The sequence below is a fragment of the Lissotriton helveticus genome, chromosome 1_1 (assembly GCF_964261635.1).
Source record: "Lissotriton helveticus chromosome 1_1, aLisHel1.1, whole genome shotgun sequence".
NCBI lineage: Eukaryota > Metazoa > Chordata > Amphibia > Caudata > Salamandridae > Lissotriton > Lissotriton helveticus.
In genome coordinates this window covers 1,397,598,474-1,397,611,881 of record NC_136057.1, presented here as the reverse complement: position 1 = coordinate 1,397,611,881, position 13,408 = coordinate 1,397,598,474, and the positions used below count along the sequence as shown (strand labels likewise).

At 44.0% G+C, this 13,408-nt stretch overlaps 2 protein-coding genes across 3 annotated transcripts in view; one reads left to right on the top strand and one right to left on the bottom strand.

The window, feature by feature from the left end:
• The window catches only part of PRKCSH (PRKCSH beta subunit of glucosidase II), a 260,110-nt gene extending 256,477 nt beyond the window's left edge, over nucleotides 1-3,633 (bottom strand). The window contains exon 1 of the mRNA XM_078684189.1: nucleotides 3,446-3,633. Coding sequence (XP_078540315.1) covers nucleotides 3,446-3,536 — 91 coding nt within the window. The 5' untranslated portion in view covers nucleotides 3,537-3,633. The remainder of the gene's footprint in view (nucleotides 1-3,445) is intronic.
• Nucleotides 3,634-6,458: 2,825 nt separating this feature from the next.
• The window catches only part of ODAD3 (outer dynein arm docking complex subunit 3), a 189,449-nt gene continuing 182,499 nt past the window's right edge, over nucleotides 6,459-13,408 (top strand). Inside the window, exon 1 of one of the 2 annotated variants that reach the window (XM_078684187.1) lies at nucleotides 6,459-6,905. In XM_078684187.1, coding sequence (XP_078540313.1) covers nucleotides 6,821-6,905 — 85 coding nt within the window. In that variant the 5' untranslated portion in view covers nucleotides 6,459-6,820. The remainder of the gene's footprint in view (nucleotides 6,906-13,408) is intronic. The other variant, XM_078684188.1, reaches the window with a different exon arrangement.

Genomic DNA, 13,408 nt, shown 5'->3' with positions numbered 1-13,408 from the left:
TCTCAGAGTTCATAGAAAAACATCAACTACTGGACAACACTTAATTTGGTTTCCGCAAGTTCCATGGAACTGAAACTGCCTTAATAAAAGCTACAGAGGACATAAGAGTGATCCGGGACCAGGGAGGTACAGCGATACTCGTATTGCTCGATCTGTCTGCAGCCTTCGACACGGTCGACCACAAGATCCTGGTCGACCGTGCCGAAAACCTGGGCATCCGCCACATGGCTAAAAAATCTGCTTTCCTCCTTCCTGGCCGGTAGATCACAGGTGGTCACACTGGGGCCCTTCCAATCGCACAAGTTGTCACTACCGTGTGGGGTTCCTCAAGGCTCATCCCTCAGTCCGACACTATTCAATATCTATGTGTCGGACCTGGCCTCTGTCATCAAGGCCTATGGGATGAGCCTTACCTCATACGCGGATGACACTCAGCTTGTGTTGGCCATCAACAGGAATGGAGACAAGGTAGCTGAAAACTTCCAAAAGGGCATGCGGGCGATCGGTGAGTGGATGGCCTCGAACTGCCTAAAGTTAAATGCTGAAAAAACGGAGGTCGTCATATTTGGACATCTCTCCCCCGGATGGTCTAACACCTGGTGGCCCCCTACGCACGGAACACCACCTACACCAGCCATCACCGTCAGAAATCTGGGGGTGATTTTTGACGATAAATTAAATTTCATGGCCCACTCAAATAAAATAGCAGCAACAGCCCATCAAAAAACTCAGGCTGATCAAGAAAATCATGCCGTTTCTACCAACCTCAGCAGGTAAGACGCTGGTAAGCGCCCTCGTGTTGTCATCTCTTGACTACTGTAACGGCTTATTCATCAACGCCCAAGCAAGAGTGACCAACAAAATGCAGACCATCCAGAATGCTGCAGCCCGTCTCCTGTCAGGAATCCCAAAGTTCTCACCAATCTCTGAGACTATAAGGGACCTCCATTGGCTCAAGATTCGAAACAGGATCAAGTTTAAAGCGCTATGCATACTCTATAAAGCATTGCACCACTGTGGTCCACATTTCCTGAAATCCCAACTCAGATACCAGTCCTCCATAAGATCGCTCCTATCTAACAACCTTAAAATCCTACAAATACCACGAACAAAAACAGTGAACTGGGGCGATAGACGCTTCCTAGTGGCAGCCCCCAGATTATGGAATTCCCTGCCAGCTCCCATCAAAGACAGCCCATCCCTGATGCATTTCCGCAGAAAGGTAAAGACCTGGCTGTTTGATCAAGAATAGTTACCGGCCTAACCTTGGGAATACATTCAAAGTTTCTAGCGCCGAGACGCCTACGGGCAATTGTACGCGCTGTATAAATCTCAAAAATAAATAAATAAATAAATAGTTCAATGTGATCTTTCACCTGCGCGCGCACACACCCCTCTCCCTCTGAAGCCTTGTATTATGTTAGATTGTCACCAGCTATAATTCCTGCCGACTCTGCCCACGACTAGACCCCCACACTCAGCTTGCTCTTTGCCACCTCTTATTCCAGGAGTTGGTTTATCACCTTAATAGGGAAAGCGATTACACCGAGCCTTTACTGCAGGCGTTAGGTAGTTCTTACCCTCTTAAAAAACATGTATGCCCACAAGACTTATGTAAAAAAAGTTAACTTCAAAGAAATATAATTATATTTAAAGGGCTGTATTTAAAGTATAGTTCAATGAAAACGTTCAGACATTTCTTTCAGGTATTGATGGATGATCACGTGCAATCACTTGAAATATTGACTGAACATCAACTGGAGTTGAAAGTGATATAACAAAGAAGCACTGTTTTGATAAGCGGCTCCCTCGAGCTGCACTCTCGTCTACTGGCTGTGAAACTTTTAGCCGGCAGGCTGCCTTGTCTAAGTTCTGGCATTTGGCATAAGAGCTTTAGAACTACAACTTGAGTTCCCATTAAAAGCAGCAGGGCGTGGGAAGAAATGGGACTGGCATATGAACACTTGTGAGAACCTCTCCTACCTCCCTCCTTCCACAGGGCAGGTAGTTTATTTCATGTGCTTCGCTCTTCCTCCACCTGCACATTAACCCTATGTAATACCTCTTCAAGGCTCCTAGCCAAGACTGTCTCCCGCAGCTAATTCTATGTATTCAAGAATGTTTTGAAGCACTGACATGTCACCTAACGGCCACCATTGAACGCAAGATATCTCTCTTCTAGTTATAGACCTCTCCCTGTAGCCATTCATGGTGTAGATCTAGGTGTTTGTAAAACATGTTCTCCATAGGCACGTGACCTGCCACTGTATGCGTCACAGTTAATCGAGTGACCTCTTCACCAAGGAGCTAATGTACGAGCCCTCTGAATAACTGATTCTCGCCAGTGGGCAACCGCAAAAGCTTATTAGTAGCGGGCTCGCTCCTGAAAGCTCGAGCCACATGTTTGGTCTGGACCGGGCTCAGCTACAGTACTCTTGGAACCTCGAGCCCAAAACAAGCAGAGTTTTTACAGGTGATGTGGCCTGGTGGCTGCAGCAGCCGACCATGTAACAAAGGGTTTCAAATCCTGCAGCTCAGCATCCTGCAAATCTCAGAAAAATTCCCTGTGCCAAAAAATAGATTGCATCTGTTGTAAAGCGCTATTAAATATTTGTGCAAGGTTTGTGCTATTTAAAACTGCCTTATATAAAATGTGGATTCTGCCCATCACTCACACCCTAGTCTCATCCCCAAAGTATTACGAACAAAAGAGTAACCTCTAATGTCAGAAAGATGTACCCATCTAGAGGTTGGATTCCACAGTGTGTACTTGGAAATGCTAGAACCGATCCCGGCTTGACCAAATTGTGTGATCTTGGGTAAATACTATATTTCGCCGAGTCTCCTTTTAGCTTTTAGTCACACATATGAGCACCTTAAACTAGGAGTTCATGATTCGGGCTTTACAAAAACTCGAACAACAATCTAGGTCACATATGGGGTACACGAGCCCTGCGGTGCTTTCAAGTTCACTAGTAATCGTGGTAATCAGGGCAGGAACGTTTCTTACTTCAATTTTTAATACACGCACTTTCAATAAATACTTTTCAAATAATCTGATGTACTACATGGAAACGCCTCCACGCATTAATGAAACAGCTTGCTTGGCTTTTGAAAGCACCTTACCAGTGGGAGTAAGCGCTATATACATGCAACTTAAGTATTCTAAAAATAAGTTTATTTCACGGTTATTACATTCCAAACTTTTCAAGACTCGAATCGTGCACGCGATCTTGGGGCCAGAGCCGACCCTTGGCTCGGTGAACCTCTCTGTTAAGATTTAGGCTCGCCCACCTCTAGCTAGTAGGTGGTTCCAGCCTCAAAAGGCTCTCATCATCCTGCAATGGGTACTAGCGCTCCTCCCCTCATCAAAACCCAATGCTTGGCCCTCCCCCGAGCCTGGTTTTCTGACCCCCATCCTCCAGGGGTTTGACCCCGCACTCACTTGACAGTGAGACTCCCCTGGGTCGGGTCACCTCCACCCCCACTCCACATCCACCCAGGCAGAGTAACGACAGCAGCGGCAGAACCTCCATGTCAGGGATAACAGAAGCACCTGGGAAACAGAGCAGCACCCGGAAGAACACCGGCTACGTTCCTTCCGCACACACACTACGTGATAAAGCGAACCCATCGTCACTTCAGTTCCTTCAGCCATGGATATGGATACAAGACAACTCCGTTTTTAGTGGCGGCCATGTTGAAGTGGTTACTGATTGAACCCCATTTCGCCAGCCACAACGCAACTGAAACAAAGAATGAAGAGGTCAAACTAGTCCCCTGCTGTGCAGCCCATATATTCTAACGTGGCTTTATGTTCTCTGCAGTGTCGAGCCTTCTTATATGTCCTGGGAGTTTTAGGAACTTTATGTTGTTGTAACATGCTGTTGAGTTTTTGTAAGCTTCCATAAATATATGTTAAGTGTGTCCATTATTTAATTAATAAGAGTATGTCGTGATCATCATTTAATTGAAGGGAGAATTTAAATTCTCTCTGAAATACATCTCATTTCGTGTATACTAATATTTGAAAACTAGTAATAGAGGCCTATTAGAAGTAATCAAGGGATTTTTTGTTCTAATCAAATTGCATTGAAATTTTGTAAATTCAAAGCAAGAGAAATGTAAAATATTGCCATTTTGGATTTAAAAAATGTGAAGTCTCCCATTTAATTCAGGGATGTCAGCCAGTATGTTTTGGTTAAGGCACCAATGAACAAGATGAGAATATGCGTTTCATCTTCCTTCATGCAGATCTGGTCTCTTTTCCATTTTCTTAGTATGTCTATACCCGTCCGTCTCTCAACTTTGGCCTTTTTTTTTCTAGGGTTAATAGTGTGGGAGCCAGCCCCCAATAATCATCTGAACCCCAATATTTTAAATATCCCTATTTTTACCAAATAAGTTATACTCCAAAATCCCCAGTTGATCTAGCAGTTAGCGACTACATTCCTCATTTAATTGGTTCACTTCAGGGCTTCAAGCAGTTTCTTTCCATGCCATTTCAAGCCTACGCTCTTCTCCTCTTCTTGGGGTGTCTTCTGTGTACACAAGCTCACCTTCTTTATGCGTCGGTGGCCTGCTCTCCTCCTCTTTCTCACACACTCTTTCTGCCCCACTGTCTGGAATTCATTCTCACTTTGTGCACAAACAACCTATCTATCTTCCTTTCTATCTATTCTGTGCAGCTCTCACCCCTATATATTCACCATGCCGATGCCACATAATTCCACTGCACAAATATACTACATACTACACAATTAAACAACTAACAATCCCAATTGAACCCTCATAATTCCACTCAAAACCACATATAGCCACTCCACTCCAAACCAAAACACATGGGTAAAAGACAATGTAATTTACAACGCCAGTAGCTCTAACTCTTGCAATTGCAAGACCGATTGCATTGCAAATGCTTGTTCTATATCCAGCATTAAGGGTGTCTGCCAAGTTCTGCATGCAATTGTGAGAGCATTTAGAAACAATAGATGCATTTTTCTGTTTGAGTTGTATCTCCTGCACTTAACAAGGGCTTGATTCACATACATTACAATAGAGGTAATTCAAGCAGGAGACTCCCGATTTTTGGGTCGAAAAATACTTTTTTTTTATTGTCTCCCACCTGAAATTGCCTCTGCTTCAATTGAGGTCAATGGGGGAAATACATTCTCCTGATTATGTTTTTTAAAATCTCCCACTTTGATCTTCTAAAATGTTGGCATAGTGTTGCATATGGTATTGTTAAGGTCATCTCCCTGAAATTGAAATGTACAGTGTGTATGAATTATAATATAAAATCACTGTATATAGATCTTTTCAAAGAGACACTTTAAGAAATGTCCGGTTCTTTGTGTTTTGAAATGTATGGTTTTATATATGTATTAATTGTAAATAAGTTTTGTCTTGTGTATGTTGAAGACCGAAGAGGGACGAAACATGTCGGCTGTCAATTGTGTTTTTTTCTGATTTTAAAGAACAACCACTAAATAAAAAGAATAAAGAATAAAGAGAAAATATTTTTCTCAGAAAAACGACTTACCACGCGAATCATTTGAGAGATACCTTTTCGTTTTGTTTGATTATGATGGACTGTGGATAATAATATTCATTTACTGATCTATTTACATAGTTGAGTGCAGAGCCACCTGTGTTATAAAATGTTGGCATGTATGGATTCAGGGCATGTGTCAAGATATAAACTCTTGCATAGATTCATTGAATTTAATGTTCCCATTAACTTGCATTTAAGCAGAGAACGTTTTCAGTGACAGAAATCCGGAGTTTCCTGCCTGAACTGAGCATGTTTCACAAGACCATATATCTTCAGATGTCACCCATCAAGATACTGCAAAAGGTCGAGAGGTATGAAAAACAACTGTGTTAGCAAAGATGCCAACACACCAGATTCAGATGGGCCAAATGGCTTTATTTTAAATTTTGCTCGCCAAAAAACTGCATCACTTCCATGCAAGTCAAAGAGGAATATATATTCCCATATTTATTTTGTATAATTTCCCTGTTTTGCTTCCATATGTTCGCACGTACTTACTACCATCTTACGCCGAAATAAGATGGAGCTTGCTTTATTTATTTCGTGTAAAAAAAAAAAAAATGGACTTCCATTTTGTACAAGAATTATGCTTTTAAAACATGGCCCTTGAAGATCGTGTTCTTTACTCTCAACACACAGCAGTTAAAAACTTTCTAGAATATTCTTATCTAAACTCTGTGGTTACTTATCGTTTCGCTATGTTACGTTATGCACATGCGTGGTCGCCATATTGGATATGGTTGAGAAGAAATGTTCGGGAGCTTTGGACGTAGCCAACGACTCAGGAGGTGTCATTTCGTCATTGGCCGCTAATGATTTGTGTTGTCCCAGCATGCAACGCTATAGAACAACCAATGGAAATCAATGTATAAGGAAAAACTTGTTGCCAGGGGTGACTGTAACCTGGAGGGGACGCTGTTACCAAGTAACGGAGCGAAGGGCAGCAACAGGAGGATGGAAACAATAAAGATTGTAAACAGTAGGAGAGGGCTCTAGAGACTCTGCAAATGAGAGTTCTCTAGAGATAGAGAGAGACTGCCATCTCATGAGACCGACCTGTTCGAAGAGAGTGTCTGTTCCGACCGCGGAAATATACCCCTACGCAGTAGAGGGAGGCTGCACATACAGCAGGAGTAGAAACAGTCTGCGGGTTGTAAACGGTGCAAGAGTGCAGAGACGTAGGGAGAGTGGCTACATCCTCGAAGACTGGAGAGTGTGACTGCCGATAGAATCCTCCAAGCGGCGTGAGTCTGTCAAGTCGGGAAAATGCCTGTGACTGTCAGCCTCGAGACCGTAAAGCCCCCTCTTCATGAACAGATATCTGAACTCCAGAGGAAGATACAACTGCTTGGTAAGTGCCCCGTACCATGTACCCTTCACTCCCCCCCCCAGACAGAACTCTGGTGCGTCTAGCTCTTTTTATAGACACGTTACACGCAGAGTTCAGGGTGGCATTTTAAACTTCTCGATTCGATGTAAAACTTTTTTCGGCTCAGAGACAAAAGACGATAAAAGTTAATTTAAAAAAGTCATCATCTTAAACATTCATAAATATACAGCAATATATGTACATCAGATATTAGAGCGAGCTGTTGCCTATGGAAATAAGGAAATGGGGTATTTTCAAAATGTTATTACATTTTAATGCGGGGACATTGCTACGAAAATGTGTGTGGCAGTTGAAGGTAGAGAGATCATGGGCTGGGCCAATCAAGGCTGATTAGGGATCATTTTATGGCCTGGTACTGATACCCCAATTATGCTCATCTCTGAAAAAAATTATGATTTATCTCAAATTTTAAAAAACATGAAAAAGTATTTAATGAGTGTATTGGTATGGTTAAATGTTTTGAGCATGAAATTATTTTTGAAGGAGTGGGCTATTCCAATGAAACATAAAGTTCATGGTGTTCCTTTTAGTATTAGAGATGACTTGAAACAACATATTGATGAGTTGTGCAAAAACAAGATTATTGATCCTGTGAATGCATCTGAGTGGGTCTGTGCTGTCATGATTGCCAAAAAGAAAGATGGACAGATCCAGTTGTGTGTGGATCTTCAATAATTAAATAAGAACATTTTGGTAGAGTGCCACTCATTACTTAAAGTGCAGGAATTGTTGACACTGGCTGGAGGGGCAAAAGTGTTTAGCACAATCTATTTAAAAGCTCTGTATCATCAGGTGTCATTTGAAAAAAATACCAATTGTTAACTACATTTATTAAATCATTTGCAGCGTTTAAGTATGCAAGGTTACCTTTTGGTCTTGCCTCTGTGTTAGTGCCTTCCAAAAATTGATGTTTCATCTTTTTAAGGATATTCCTGGAGTGCAAGCATTCCAGAATAGTATTTTCATTTTTGCTAAGGATGTGTGTGAGCGTAATTGGATATTGAGTAAACTATTAACCACTTCCGCGCTCATGACGAGCTCAGCTCGTCATGAGCGACGACGCTCGCACGCTGATGACGAGCTGAGCTCGTCATGTAACGCGGCTTTTTTAACAACGCAGCGTGCAGCGGGAAAACCGCTAGCGCGCATGCGGTTAAGTATTTTGGAAGAGCGTGTCCTCACTGTGACTAGGGAGAAGTGTAATTTTCTCACTGCTTCTGTTGATTATCTGGGTCAAAGAATGACTGCTGTTGGCATAAAGCCCAAAGATGACTTTACTTAGAGCATTGAAAGAAGACACACATCTGAAGAATAAGGATCAGCTCAAGTCATGTATTGGGCTATGCAATTATTATTCTAGATTTGTTCAGGGATATGAAACCATCATGCAACCTTTAAAAATAATGTTGAGAAAGAAAGAACCATTTGCTTGGACTGATAAAGAACAAGATGGTTTTGAGAATAATAAAATGATTTTGTGGAAGGTTCCTGCTTTAAAAACGTTTGTAGCTACCTCTTGTTGGGGTCAGCCTGCTCTGCCTGCCGCAACAGGTACTTCACTGTTCTTGAGGTACAGGGTGGGGGGATTTGTTGTGTTGTGTTTGAGGGGAAGTTTTTGTTGGGTTGTTGCACTGTACACTGGGGTTCTTGAATCTAGTAAACTGTATGGAGGATTACTGACAATGCCATTGACCAGTATAGGTCCTGTACAGGATAGGAATGTCTGATAGTGCATGGGAGGACCCTGGGCACCTCAGAGACCTTAGCTGGAATGTCAGGGGCGCTCTTGTCAAGATTTAACGAGGAGCTAATCTGAAGCAGGCCAAGCGTGCCCATGCCGACGTGTTGTTGCTGCAGGAGACACACCTTATGGGGACCAAGGTGTTGTGCTTTCAACAATTCGGATTTCCACTCTGGGTTTGTGAGGGGGGTTGCCATCTTAATACATCGCAGAGTTGCATACACGCATATCAAGATATGGGGGATGTACAAGGTAGATTTCTGTTCATACAGGGCATGGTGGGTGGGGATACCTTTGTTTTAGAGAGCATCTACGCCCCCGCCCTTTTCCTGGGGGTAGGCCGAAAGGGCAATGACCCTGTGGGCAGATATGCCTAAATGCCTATCGATTGTTGGAGGCGATTGGAATGATGTTATGGATATGGCCAGGGATCGCTGGAGGTCGGGGATCCACTGGAGGTCCGGCACCCTACCAAATTATTTTCTTTAGTGACGAGTCTGGACTGGGTTGACCCCTGGCGCAGATTGCACAGTACCGCACAGGGTTATACCTACCTTTCAGCATTTCATGGCTCCTTCTCCTGCCTTGATTATTTATTCATTCCAAGGGCTTTTAATAGCAGGGTGGTGGCAGCAGACATTCTCCCGCGGGGTCTTTCTGATCACTCACCTGTGGCCCTCACTATATGGGCCGGAGGGGCTCATGGGCCGTTCCGGTGGCGCCTCTCGGCCTGGAATCTCCAGAAGGAGGACTACAGGGAACAGATGGAGGATGCCATTGATCAATATTTGACACACAACATGGGTTCGGTTCGGGGGGCCGTGACTCTTTGGGAGGCCATGAAGCCCACGGTTCGTGGGGTAGATATCTCCTTTTGTGCAGCAGCTAGAAAATCACACAGAGAAACTTTGGTGTGCGCGGAGGCTGCTATTCTTGGGTTGGAGGCGCGCAGTGGTGAGGAGGGGGGGAGCAGGTTTGCCGCCATTTGCTGCTTGCGCAGGCAGGGGTGTGCGGCAAGGCTGCATCCTTGCCCCCATGCTGTTCACCTTATACATAAATGCTCTGGAAAAAAACCTTCTGGCTGTCTCTGCGGATACACCGCGTGCAGGAGACACTCATATTCCGGTGCTCCTGTACGCGGATGATGCCGCATTGATAGCTAGGACTCATTTAGGTTTACAGAGACTTTTAAAAACATTTAGTGATTTCATGTCCTCTCTTGACCTAGTGGTGAATAATGCTAAATCACACGTAATGGTTTTTGGGACCGCTAAAAATAATATTAAATCTTTTTACTGTAAAGGGGAAGTGATTACCAATGTTAAAGTTTTCACTTACCTAGGTGTAGTTTTTGATTCCAATGGCAACTGGACCCCGCAAATAACAGCTAAAACTAAAGCAGTGAGGAGTTCTGTAAATGCTATCCTAAGCTTCTCAAGGAGACTTGGGGGGAAACCAAGTGGTGCATTACTAGCTCTGTATAGGGCAAAAACATTAGCTATTGCACGGTATGGAGCAGGTCTGTGGGGTTACGTGAAAACTGAAACTATACAAAAGGAGGTAAACAAGTTTTTTCGTTCTATGTTAGGGCTCCCTCCGTCGACAGCCACTTTTTCAGTCCACCAGGAGCTTGGAGCTGATTACATTACTGACATCCTCGCTATGGCACCTATCCTACTTTGGATTAGGGTTTGGACCAATAACAACCTGGGTCTTAATCACAAAATACTGATGGACTGTCTAAAACTTGACAAGTATAAAGATATTGTTTGGCTGTCTTACATTCATAAGTGTTCAGTGGAACTAGGCCGCCCGAGATATTTTCCGCCCCGCTTGGCTTGAGAAAAGCAGACCTAGATTGGGTTAAGCTCAATTTCTTCAAACTCAAGACCCTGGAGAGAGAGGAACATCAATTAATAAAAACCCACTGTTAGAGCTCATTTTATGACAATAACATGTATAGCTATTCAACCGTACCTCACTCTAGTTAATATCCCATTTCACAGGTGGCTTCTGGTTAAATTTCGATTTAACCAGATTTATACGGTACTCTGTGACAGTGAAGGCTGGTTTAAGCCCGAGGATGCACCTGTATGCAAATGTGATGATTTTTCCCTGCAAAATAACATGCACCTAATGCTGTTCTGTCCTTTTTATAATGTTCCAAGACAGAAGTATTTGGTACCCTTACTGAAAGAGAAAGCTTTTTTACAGGCAAAACCAGCACTCCTGTATTTGCAAATGCTCGAATCCCCCTTGGTGATGTTCAGCGTAGCAAATTATCTTGTCGCTGCTGTTAGAATCAGGAAGAGGAATATACAAGTGTAATATTGGGGTTCGAGTTGATTGTTGTTGTGCCTTACCTATTTGTACATGATGATTTTTAATCTCGTATTTTTAATAATTTGTATTGAAATTGTATTGTATGAAATTTTTATATGAATTTTGGAATGGCTTTTAACTGTTTATAGTATGCTTTTATGATTTTTAACAAAATCGAATAAAGTGGTTTTTGGCTTTGGCTTTGGCTTTGCTTGCGCAGCAGGACTATTCTCATATTCTCTTGGATGAGGCTTGCCAGACATGGTTAGCTACTCGTAGCAGGATCTATCAGTGAGGCGACAAATCTGGTAAATTGCTGCAACAACTGTGTCAGGGTTCATTCCGCCCCCAGACTCTTCTGGGCATTGTGGGGCCAGATGGGTTACCCTTGTCAGACGCCTCAGCCATCGCTAATAGTTTTGCTGAGTATTATGCCACGCTATAAGCCCCCACGGAATGCCTGTCAGCGGAGGTCATTGATCGCTTTCTAGACGACCTCCCGCCCAAGGGCCTCTCAGATGCAGCACGGGAGCAACTGGATGGTCCTCTTACAGAGAAAGAATTGGGGGCGGCCCTGGGGAATCTGAATCCAGGTAAGGCACCCGGCCCAAATGGCTTTCCCTGCGAATTCTATAAAAAATACTTTCTGCAGCTGGGGCCCCATTATCACAGGGTGGTGGAGGAGGCTAAGGACCGGGGGAGACTGCCCAGTGATTGGAGACATGTGGAGGTAGTAGTCTTTCATAAGCCCGGTAGACCACCCGAACACCATGCCTCGTACCGCCCTATTTCTCTCCTGAATGTTGAGGCTAAGATATTGGCCAAAGCTTTGGCGTACCGTCTCCGACCCCATATAGCCTCACTGGTTCATCCGGACCAGGCAGTGTTCCTGTCCCAACACGCGACCCGTCACAATATTCGTCGAGCACACGTAGCAGTCGCAACTGTCCAGGGTAAGGGGGAGCGAACGGCACTCCTGCTGGCAGATATGGACAGGGCATTTGATTCTTTGAGCTGGGTATACTTATTTTTCACTCCTACGGCAGCTGAATTTCCGACCCCGTTTCCTGTCCTATTTAACCCTGCTTTATACTGATATAACAGCATCGGTGCGAGTCGCAGGTTTCGTTTCCTCTACCTTCCCCATTGGACGCTGCACCAGGCAGGGGTGTCCATTGTCCCCCTATCTTTTTGCGTTAGCGATGGAGTCCCTGGCCGCCTGGGTGTGAATGGACGCTCGGGTGTCCAGTTTTGAATGGGCACACGGATTGTCCGATCGTATCGCCTTATACGCCGATTATGTGTTATTTTTTCCTCACCAATCTGGACAGGACGGGCCCCCGCTGCTGCGTATTATGCAGATCTTTGGGGAAACCTCAGGTCTCTATATAAACCCTCGGAAATGTATTCTATAGGTCCTGGGTGGCGGGGGTGTGCTTGGCTCGTGGGCTTCGTCGGTGCAGGTGGTGCATGGCGGTTTGACATATTTTGGGGTATATCTGTCTTGCTTCTCCCGCCGTGGCTTGGGAGCGCATTCTCGCACCAGTATGGGATCGCGTACGCAAAGATATTAAGACCTGATCTCACATGTCCCTGTCCATTTATGGCCGGTCGGCCATCTTTAAGATGGTGTCGCTCCCGCGCTTGCTTTATCAACTACAGAACCATCCCTACCCGATTCCTCCACTGTGGTTTTGTCAGGTGAACTCTGCTTTGGATCACTTTCTGTGTGATGGTGGGGCGGTTAGGGTGGCAATATGGACCTGTTTTCAGTCCACGTATTGTGGGGGGCTGGCCACCTCGGATATTTGGTCCTATTATATGGCTTCACATTTGCTCGTTCTAAACAAATGGTAGTATGGGGACAAGGCGGACCCGGCATACGCCGTCGAGCGGCGCTGTATGGGCGATCACACTCTTCACATTGCTCTTTGTATTGCCTTTCACATTTTCCTGTGTTTCTAAGAAAAATGGTCATATTCATTGTACCTTACATGCAGCAGTTATCTCTGAGGTTTAGAGATCTGCACTATATGTGATATCTTGACAAATATAATCTGTTTTAAAAAAAAAGTTTGTAGCTGGACACCAATGTACTATTACTGTGAACGCCAGTAGACTTGTGATGTCAGCAGTTGTATGTCAGAGAGTGGGTAAATATGAGAACACTATAGCACTTGCATCAAGGGCTCTTAGGGATGTTGAGTGAAGATACAGTACAATAGAGAGAGAAGCTCTTGCTTGTGTATGGGGCATTGAAAAATGTAAGACTTATGTATGGGGAACAAAGTTTGTTTTGTGCACAGACCTTTAAAGTATTTATTGGGCAGTAAGGGTACAGGATCTGCTTCTTCTAGGCTAATACAATTTTTGTTCAAATTGCAAGAATTTGTTTTGATGT